We start from the raw sequence: 11,046 nt of genomic DNA, 5'->3' as shown, positions 1-11,046 counted from the left end.
AAGGTGCGCTTGGATCGGGAAACATGTTGAGGAAAACCTTTGACTTTCAGACCAAAATTCTGAAACCTTTTAACAGGAGAGCCAGCTCTAGTAAAGCCAGGTGGAAAAAAACAAAGCATGTGACCTTCCACACACATGCAGTTGTGTTACTTTGTGGCTTCAAAAGCAAACTTTTTTTTTTTTTTTTTTTTTTGCATGACATAGATTTTAAAAACCATCATTTTAATCAATAATATTTATTTTTTTAATAGCTGACACATTCATTTTAAAAATCTAAACCTAAGCGTATTAATTATTGTGTAGTGTGACTGCTGCAGAAATATGTTCTGCATCCATCAAAACATTTTCAGGTAAATTCAAATGCTGCACACCATACACGTACAAATCAAGATTTGCTACTGTTTTTCATTCTTAAAGGGCATGTAAAACAAATATTAATTTGTCGTTTCCACCTATTTTTTTCTATGTATTATTAACACTGCCAGAGGAAAAATACATCCTATTTTTAAAGAGGCTTTTTGCAACAGGCAGATTGCTTAAGGTTTTACTCTAACTTTAAAGCAGGTGAGGGTATTGTTACAGGAGTGAAACAAAAAATTATATATATTTCATTTTAAAAGTAACGTCAATTTATCATAAATTAGCAAATCGGAAACTGTATTTGAGAACGACTGCTTGTAATAACTGCAATTTAGTACAACCTTTATTTTATTTGAATCAACACTGATAAGTGTTTACTGTATGGCTAGCTCCATTGATTGAACTGATAAGTCATTATTTCATCTTATGCAAACTGCCTTTATGCATTTAAAGCATTCTTACATATTTTTGATTCATTGACATGAAACCAAATACAAAGCTTCCTCACTCAAAGTCACAAAAGAGTCGGTCAGGGGAGGCAGGTGAGGCAGAGCCTACATCATGGAAAAATAATAATAAAATCATTTATATTACTATTTTCACCCTGTGGTTTGTACTATAAAGTATCTATTTTTTTACTTAGCTTAACCAATTCTGATTATTTTTTCTTCAAAATCGCTGGATCGCAATCTCCGTTTTCGAATCCACCTGAATGATGTGTAGTTGCGCCGCTGCTGAGAAGTGAAGCCGGTGAGGCAGCAGCGAGCTGAACCTCACCTGGGATTGCGCAACCTCTCGCTAATTGCACTGGCTGATTTCTATGGGAGCATGCTCCTCCTGTCTGTACACCGGCAATAAAATGGCTAAGAAACATTTAATATATGAACTGATTTTCCATAATTTCGTTTATGTATATAATGTACAGTGTTTTTTGTCACTAACTGTATGTGTATCGTGTTTTGTGTGCGGAGAAGCGATCAGAGACGGCAGAGAACACTCGAGGTGAGGCAGGCAGTTCTCTTGCCTCACCGCTGGGGGCGCTCATGATCCCAGATATTGTGACTGCACAACTGCAGAGTAAGACACAGTGAGCTAGCCATGGAGCTAGCCACACAGTAAATAAGTAAAGTACAGCGATATATTTGTTTTCTCATCTCTTCCGACGTCAACATGAAAGACTACCTTTCTACACTTAAACAGTTTTCTAAATTGAACTAGGAGATGATAACTAAAGTTAGACCAACACCGGAGCTGAAAGTTTTGCTTCGAGACAGTTTGATGATTCTCAAACGGAGTAAAAAAGACATGCCGAGGATAGACTTGGCTTTGGATGAACGGATATTTTTGTGCAGAATTAGCGGTGCATGGATTTAATTGATACGTAAAGGTAAGACAGCAATAAGATGTTTTTGTTTAGTTTTTTAATGAAATGTGCGTTTTGTGGGCTACGGTTTATGTTTAAATAATTCAGTAAAGTAGAAGCGGTAGCTAATCTACCAYAGCAATTATTTATTCATAAAATATTAAGCCTAAAACGTACCACAACAGCAGACTAAATGTTCTGTTCTGTGTGCAAAATTCTTGAATGTTTTTTGGTGTTAAATCCTAAAACATGAAGTGGCATTGTTGTCAGTTGCTATGGCAACGAGTCTGCGTAGCTTGGTGAATACAGATCACTTTGCTGTGGATCATAGCACGAAATTAATACCTACATTTTTAGGTTTCACTGAGTTAACGCGGCTATGGATTACATGTAAAAGATTAGTCTTTTTGGCCCCCAGCGTTGTATGCATGCGCGAAATTTCCGTTGGTCCAATAACATGCATGGTGTCTAAGTCATAAGTCAGTGCCTCACCAGCAATGAACCTCWCCGCACGTTACTGATATATACATATATAAAACTTCATGGCTCATCACTTTGTTTTTCAAATCAGACTGACTTTTCATAAATAAGATCATCATGCACCAATAGGTGAAAGGACATAGCTTACAAATATGAGAAAAATTGAAAAACTGTATTAGATGTAATTTTTTTTTGTCTATAAAGCTACAAAAGTTCACCTTGTTTTATGTTAACTAACATGATCATTTACTGTGCGTTATCTTGTTATACTTGCATGGTTTAAAACTACTTTACAGAAACGTTATCTATCATCTTCTGTCTCTTTACTTTGCACATTCTCCTCAAATTTTTAAAAATAAATCTCTGCAGCTTTGACTCTGCTCTGGCTTAGTGAGATGTGACAACTCCAAAAAAAAGAAAAAGAAAAAAAAAAAGAAAAGCTATTCTCCATTTAAACATGTGACGTGTTTTCATGTACAGCTTATACAATTTGTTCTACAGGATGTCCAAGTGTGGTTTGTTTTTRCTCACTCTCAGCCAACAGGAAGTCCTTTAATGCGTTGCAACAACGAGAGCAGTCTTGTCATCATGCACTGTTTCAGTACATTTAATGTACTTCTTGGTTTTGTTTTTTTTTTTTATTTGTTTTTAAAACGAGTCTTCCACTTTTCTAGAAATGTTTAAGATGTAAGGACATTTCAAAAGAGCCCAAGTTTTCAGCTTTGATCTCTCCAAAAGTGATAATGGAGCTGTTGTTGACTTCAGTCACCTTTATTCGTTTGTAAAATAATACAGTTTTGGGATAAAGATCATACCTGAACTCCTCCCACTTCAGCCTCTGTTTTTAAAGCATCTCATTCAACAGCTTCATGGGATCCTCACACCTTCTTTACTACCTTTTCACCTCCAAATATTCTTTTCTTTTTTTTTTTTTTACCTTGCCAAAGGGGGTTCAGACTTGTTCTACTTAGCTGAAAACCTGTCTTGAACTCCAGCCAAATATCGTCAACGTTTCCACCTTTTCCATTTTGTCTTCACTATTTAGGTGTGGCCTGCATTTTGCAAATTGAATCTTCCTTTCAAGCAGCAACCGTTTCTTGTAATGTAGTACAGAGAATTTGATCAAAGCTTTCCTTGACTTACTAAAGGGTTTTTTTTTTCAGATTTGTTTTAAACTTACTTGGTCAAAGTGAATATTTTTTGTATGCAACAAATTATTATACTTAACATCAAAGAAAAGAATGCAAAGAAAATATTTAATCAGTAAGATAGGTTACATAATGTCAGAATTATTTGCCTCTGTGATGAAATAACACAGGATGTGTTGCTTCTGAAAGAAAACAAAAACTAAACACAGTTTGATCAGTATCAAACTTCTGTTGTTTTGCTGAAATGTAACAGGAAATCTGAATAACAAGTTCAAATTTATTAGTCATCTTCTGCTTTACTTCCAAGACATTACTTTCAATTAGTTTCAAAACCACATATAAACATTCAATTAACTTTACACCATACCTGTGTAGTCAATGAGCAATGACCCTCACATAAGCACTATTAGCAGGGTCGTCATGGAGCAGCATCAAGACATTACAGTAAACCCAAGCATAAATGAAATCCCTCATCCAAGGGCAGCTTTTGAACATGCAACCTTCCGTTCAGTATTCAAACCAATGGCATATGAAACAGCAGCGCTAACAGCTTAAATCATCCATGAATCACGAGGGCATATTAATTAAAATGTCTAGACTGACAAACAAAACAAAACAAAAAAATCATACTTTAGCCTTAAAATGGTAATTCTCTAAAAGGTATTGGATTGTATAAAGGAGATGACCAACCGAAGGAAAATTCATCTCCCACGTCTTCTCTCAGGTCTTAGGCGCATGTAGCTTGTTTCTGAAAAATATTACTTTGATCAACTAAACATGCTAATCCCTTGTTTTTCTTCATTTTTATTCCATTTCCCGCTCTTTATTTTCTAAACACACACTTCACAAAATACCATTAGCCTGATAAATATCTGTAAAAAGGCTGCTATGCCCCTAAAAAACTGTTGGGGAACAGCTATAATAGACTACTTAAAAGATTATGTGGAAATTTGACTGCACAAAATATAGACATTTTTAAATTATAAATGATTAAAGCGTTTCTTGTGTGAGACCAAATTTATGACTATTTTTGTCACTCAGACTTCCAAATAGTGCAGACACTGTTTATAATTAATTTAATAGGCCATTTTTAAAGGGATGTAATTACATAGTTTCCAGGCACATAGTGAACTTCTATAATTTACTATGTGCCAAATAAGTATGCCAGCTCCAATCCTTAAAAAAAATGCTGTATCTAACATGACATAAGTTATTTAACTTCATAATTTGAGCCTTTAAAATAGCCTCTGTCTCTTTAAGAAGCTCCTACTCTTTCATGTTATCACAACAATGCTCCTCCGCTATGCCATTTACAACTCTTCTTAGGCGTGTTGGACTGAGAAGTAGTTTGTCTGATAAGCTCAGCAGGAGTGCAGCTCCACCAGGTGTTTGCTAACTGCTGCTGCCACTAGTCTGAAGGAGCTTAGTGGGTAAGGCGCATGGGGAGGGGAGCTCTGTGAGGTCGAAGCCCTGCTGGAGACCACAGTTCCAAGGAAGAGGTATGTGGAAAATGGTGGGGCTTTGTGAGAGCAAACATTTAGGCACCCTGAATGACTGCCAATGGAAATTCAAGAATTTGTCAAACATGCATGATAAAAACATTAAAGCAACGCTTCAGGTATGGTTTTGATGAGCGAATAACATTATGACATGATACAAATCTCTAAAAAGACAGTTTAGCATGATACCTGAGTTTTTGTTTTTTCTAGAGTAGACATATTCATTAAAGAGCTTGTATTTTTTTTTACAACTACCTTTAGAAACTCCCTTACTTCACTAAAAGGTATAATAAAAAAAAAACAAAAAAATACAGATAACATTTATGAGTAATTATTGTTTTGAGTATAGTCAATATCTGCTTTATAATTTGTACTATACATCACGGGAGAACTTAGTAAGTACATCCAGGTTATGATCCCACATTTACCTCAGAACTGCCTTTAATATTTAAACCTTTTAGTCATTAAATCGATGAGTTGACTCGATATTTAGCTTAAAATTCAGCAGTTTTGTCGCATGTCACCTTGATAAAAGAATATGATTCAATTAAATAAAATTACACCTCATCTTCTCAACCACCCAGCCCTGGATGTGTCATGGGATGGGTGGTAGAAAATGTTCTTAGCAACACCAGATTATATTCAAGCCTCGTTTAGTCGGAGACTCAGCGAGGTCGGAATCTGGGCATCGGTGAGAGTGACGGTTAACCCCAGCAGTCAGATGATGCAACCCCATTAGGCAGTTGCATGTAGAGGAGGACTCCGTTGCATTGCATCAGAAAGTGAGACGATGGCTGTCAATTGAAATGTGCCATGAGGCCCAGGTGAGGGCGTGAAGCAGCGGAAGCGTGCATGCCATGGAAGGGTGATTGTAAATGGGGGCTGGGGGGAACGTTGTCACATTCTGGGCAGGAGTGACAGTGCATAAGCCGTCTTTGCAGCAAGCCGTGAAAACGTGCAGGTCAGGTTTGTCCAGCGTGGGACCCTCACAGCCCCCACCAGAGGAAGCCGACGCGAGGGACGTGTGTGTGGTCATGTCAGACTGCCCCGATTCTGAGCTCCGGTCTATTATTAACCCCAGGAAAATGGTAATTACAGCGGGACATCTCCTGGAAGAACTCCAAAGCCCGACTTTTTTGTGCGCGCATACCGAAGTCCCGAGTCGCCCCGTCCCTTGGCAAAAACCGCGACCCTTATTCGCGCTGCTATTTCTGAAACGTGGCTTTATTGTCCCACCGCAGTGCTCGGGATGCTTTCTCATGTCAAACTGGAGCGGCCAGTTCGTTCTCAGCGCACCCACGCTCTTTGCGCGCAGCGTGGGCGTGCGTAATTTGAGCTCATTAGGCTATTAGTTTTTCCCAAAGTTGTGTAAGGCGTTATTTTGAGGACAATTAATGGAGAAACACTCGCATGAATAGACAATAATGTCACAAATAGAGGCTCGTTTGTGTGAGAGCAGAAATCAGGCACTAAAGTAATCACCAGCTCAGCTCCAGAGTTACAACACATTCCCCTTTCAAGTGATGGAAATAAGCTGAAACTGACTTTAATGCCTGTATGTTGTTCTTAAAATGCGGCGGTTTGGGGGTAGCACCCGCGTGAGAATGGGGGGTGGGGAGGAAGAGGGGGTCCTTGATTGCAACATCAAACACTGGTGTCGTCAGCAATACGTGCCAAGTACCGCCTGTTCCAAAATAAATATTGACGTGATTGTTGTATTCAAATGAGCGGCATGACCGGACACGGACGGGCCAATCAGAGCTCATCGTATCATTACACCTTTTCAGAAATCATTCATAACGCCGATGCGTCAAACACTCACAGAGCGACCGGCTATAAATACGGCTGCGCGCAACGCACAGTTAGACATCTTCCAAAAATCACACGAAAGGCACAGAGTAGCAATCGAGGGAATTAGGTCCGGCGCCTTTTCATCTGCAAATTTTCTCTGAACTGCTCTTTATTACAAATTCCAATTTGATACTCAGAACATGTTGGCTATGCGTGGATTGAGGCACGTAGCTGTGGCAGTGGCTGTGTGCTCGCTTCTCGTTACGGTGACGCTGGGGTCCCCGGTGGTGGGGTCAGAACCGATCCGATGCGCCCCGTGTACCCCGGAACGGCTGAGCCAGTGTCCGGCGGTGGCGCCCGGCTGTGCCGAGGTGCTGCGGGAGCCCGGCTGCGGATGCTGCCTCGCCTGCGCCCTGAAGGCGGGGGAGCTCTGCGGGATCTACACGGCGCCGTGCGGCTCCGGATTGAGATGCACCCCGAGACCCGGCGACACCCGGCCACTGCATTCCCTCACCCGCGGACAGGCCGTATGCACGGAGAGCGCTGCGCCGGCGCCCACCCCGGAGCCCCAGACTCAAGGTAGGCCTCCCACGTCCACGGTCACACATCCAGCAGCCGCACCGCTGGAATCAGACGAGTTCCTCATATATGTGATTTAAGTCCAGCCAGTCAGACTCTTTTCTCATTCATGCATGCATTCATTCATTCATTCATTCATTTGCTTGTTTCCTCCACCAGACCAGGGAGAGCCAGACGCTGAGATGGACAACTCAGCCATCACCGGCTCCAGCTACCTCCCCGGTCTCCCCTTTGACCCGCGGGCTGTGACTGAGGCTCAGGAGAGCATGAAAGCCAAACTCATCGCCATTCGCAGGAAACTGGTGGAGCAGGTGAGACAAACGTTGCTAGCGTGAAAATGTAGATTTTTGAGAGGATGAAAGTTTTTTGGAGGTTTTTAAAGATGACCGGTGACCACCAGGGGGAGCTGGTGCGCTGTTTGAAATTAGAGGGATGCAACGAGACTCATGTTTCCTCAAGTTTTATTTGTAGTTTGATATCGGAACTCCCCGTGCTTGCTGCTTGAGAAAAAGTGATAATGATGTTTTGATTAATCMKTTCGCCGCTGCTTTTTCCATTTAGGGTCCTTGTCATCTGGAATTGGTGACTGCTTTGGACAAGATTACCAAATCCCAAGAGAAACAAGGAGAGAAGTTCACCAAATTCTACCTCCCCAACTGTGACAAGCGTGGCCTTTACAAACCCAAGCAGGTTGGTGTCTTTTGAGGATGATGAACATAGATTTTAGGCATTGGTGAGGCTAAGATTTGCATAGCATGATTACACAAGTTATAATAAGACAGGTTTTTTTTTTTTGTTGGTATTTTCAAATCAATTAATACATAAATATGACACATGATATTTGATTTGTTGCAAGCATTCTCAGCAAACTTGTGTATGTGAGTTTCAAGCAGATTTTTCTCAGGCTTCTCATAGGAGATCTACTTTGGTTGACTAAACACCAGCAGGTCTTACTGGGTCTCAAATTGGCCTTAATAAAATCAGTTTAAGTACATCTTGGACCCATATGGGATTCCTCTTTACACAGTTATTCTGCATCCAGCCTGTAGAGGTGATTAACACGGAGCCATTATGTAAGCTGTAGACCATCCATCTGGGGCCCATTACTTATCTAATTTCTTACCTATATGAGACACATATGGAAAGCATCCGGGGATTGGTAATGCAACAAAATCACTCTCATATATTCTTTAAAACTCTTATGTTAATGTTGGCATGTGTTATTCTGTTATTGATATGTAAAGCCAAACAAAATTATTTAATTCCATATAGTCTACATGTGTTCTGCTTAGCAAGTTTACAAGCTATTAGTTGGGTAATTAGTCAGGCTATCTGCTTAGGTAGCGGCTGCACTTGGAAGCTGTTCATACATCCCACTCATTGCTTCCCAGCTGTAGCTTTAAAACAGGAACACTACACTAATAAAAAAATGTTGGGTTGTATTCTTTCAGTTTCCACACCATGACTGTTCATGTTTTTTCAAAAGTGTCTTTTTGGTAGGCAAGGGAAAACTACAGTAGCCTTATCGAGCCAGCTGAGTAGCAGTGTGCAGCAATAGGTTGGGGAGAGGGAGTCTGACACAGAAAACTCTCAGAGCTAACACTTTTGTTGACACTCTGTACAGGAATTTAACCATGGTAATAGTACAGAAATGCATTTGAGTGTTCTTTAAAACCACGTGTAACTTGATATGCACCAAGTTTCATTTTAAAGCTGATACGTGCCTCGTGATCTGTGAAAATGAAAGCAGTTGAAATAAGAAGGCTTTCTGTTTCTGTTTCCCCGACAGTGTGAATCATCTCTGGACGGACAAAAGGGGCGATGTTGGTGCGTGAACACCTGGAATGGCAAGCTTTTAAGTTCCAGCGACCTGCCTGCAGATGCCGAGTGTCCTTAAAGAGATTGGTCCGATCTCACAGTGAAAGAGAGAAAAAAAGAAACGAAGAAGCAAGCCACTATTTTTCCTTTTTTTTTTTGGGTAGCTGTTATTTATTGACCTTGTCCATGGTGGTGTTTAATTCAGGTACACTGTCATTACGGGGCTATAGGTCCCAACCACCCTGAACCCCAAACCCCCCTTCCTCTACAAACTCCCATCCCAAAGACACAAAGAAAATCTATTTTTGTTTTTCTGTAAAGGAGATTTTAATGTTAATGCATTTACATTATGCTCTATAGCCTTATTTATTTTATTGCTTTTTATTTGTTATTTGTAATTATTCATGAGTATTTATATCTTTTTTGCCTTATTGTTATTATCTTATTATTTTTATGAGTGTATAAAGTGTATATATGTATCTTGGCCCCCACAGCTCCACAGCTGAGTTGAGCTCGCTCTACCCTTAAGGAGCTGTCTGGAGGTTTGGTTTGAGAAAAAAACCAAGCAAGAACAAAAGCACTGAGTGACCAAATCTCATTTAGAAGTTTTTCTAAATGATCTTCTTATTCCTTTTCACTTCATGTCTTTTTTTATTATTATTTTTATATTGTTTTTTTTTATTTTTTATTATTTAATGAAATTATACATCAGTTTCTGTAAGTTAATGCAAAAGCTCTCAGTTGGGAATCCTCTACACTCTCAGAAATCATTTCCCATGATCCCATGGGTCTGCAGATAGCGTGATGGGTGGCAATTCTCCCGAGCCTCCTCTCAAACGGGTATCTCTACATTAACCTACCTCCAATATTTACGTGTCTGCTGTCATTTTTTTTTGTTGATGTTTCTGTCCTCTTTGACCACATGACCACAAAGAGTGAGCCGCTTGACTCGGCTCTGTATACATGCTGCTGTTGGAGAGAGAATTGTATTTTATGTGGATCTATTCCAAAGTGACTAACTCTATGTACACTTTTGTTACTGACATGTAATAAAAGAAAAAAGGTGATATATTTAATAAAAACATTAATCTCAGTTGCACTCCTGTCATCTTTTCCACATTTTAACCACAAGCTTTATTATATTTTATTACATTCTAACAGTGCAGAAATTATGGAACCTGTCAGCAAACTATCCAGTGAATAGGCCTTTGGTTAAAACATAAAATAGAAAGAGGATAGATTTTGGTACTGAATACTGCGGTACCTCACACAAGACATTACTAGAATCTGACATGATTTGGTTTGCAGTATCACTGAATTATCTTATCAAAAAAATAATAGTGAAACCAGTTAAGAGCCATATCTGAAGTTTGTTAACCAAAATACTATGATCAATGGTTTGCAAGGGAGTTGATGCCCTCAAATCTCCTGACAGGATATCACTAGATGCTAGAAAAGCTTGGAGAAGTACTKAAGAAAGCYGTTGAGGCTGTAACTCACCAAATATCTTCTATTTTTCTCCTTGGGGCAATAGTGGTGACAGTGGTAGGAGTAATCGGTGGGTTGTCGATTTGAATCCTTGCCTTAATCTCAGTTKWGTCCATAGGCAAGACACTTATCTGCATTGCCTGCTGGTGGTGGTCATAGGGACTGGTGCATGGCAGCTGTGGCTGCATTGTAGTAGTTTACTTTCATCACTGTGTGAACATATGAATGAATGACTGAAATCTAAAAAAAAGAAATCTTAGAAAAGGGCCAGTAGTTTTTGAATTTCAGGCTTTTTGCATGGCAGTCTCTGGATGTGAAAGTTGATAGAGACATACCCCAGAATAAATGTAGCTGTGAACTTTTCTGAYAATTATTTGTAAAAATAATTTTWAAAAATTACATTTAAGTTTTTGTCTATAATCTGGAAAAATGTGTGAGTTCAAATTGGATGAATAGTTTTCCAAGGTACTATAATTGTGGAAATAATCACAAAAGCTCTAACATTCATGGCTTAATGCTT

At 39.6% G+C, this 11,046-nt stretch overlaps 1 protein-coding gene across 1 annotated transcript; it reads left to right on the top strand.

The window, feature by feature from the left end:
- The first annotated feature begins 6,476 nt into the window (after nucleotides 1-6,476).
- Nucleotides 6,477-10,131, top strand: igfbp1a (insulin-like growth factor binding protein 1a). Its single transcript, XM_008406722.2, has 4 exons — nucleotides 6,477-7,220; nucleotides 7,380-7,531; nucleotides 7,782-7,910; nucleotides 9,010-10,131. Exons 1-4 carry the CDS (start codon nucleotides 6,842-6,844, stop codon nucleotides 9,115-9,117), a joined length of 768 nt encoding a protein of 255 aa, XP_008404944.1. The 5' UTR covers nucleotides 6,477-6,841; the 3' UTR covers nucleotides 9,118-10,131.
- The last annotated feature ends 915 nt before the right edge of the window (nucleotides 10,132-11,046 follow it).

The sequence above is a fragment of the Poecilia reticulata genome, linkage group LG4, assembly GCF_000633615.1.
Source record: "Poecilia reticulata strain Guanapo linkage group LG4, Guppy_female_1.0+MT, whole genome shotgun sequence".
NCBI lineage: Eukaryota > Metazoa > Chordata > Actinopteri > Cyprinodontiformes > Poeciliidae > Poecilia > Poecilia reticulata.
This window is presented reverse-complemented; position numbering and strand designations above follow the sequence as displayed.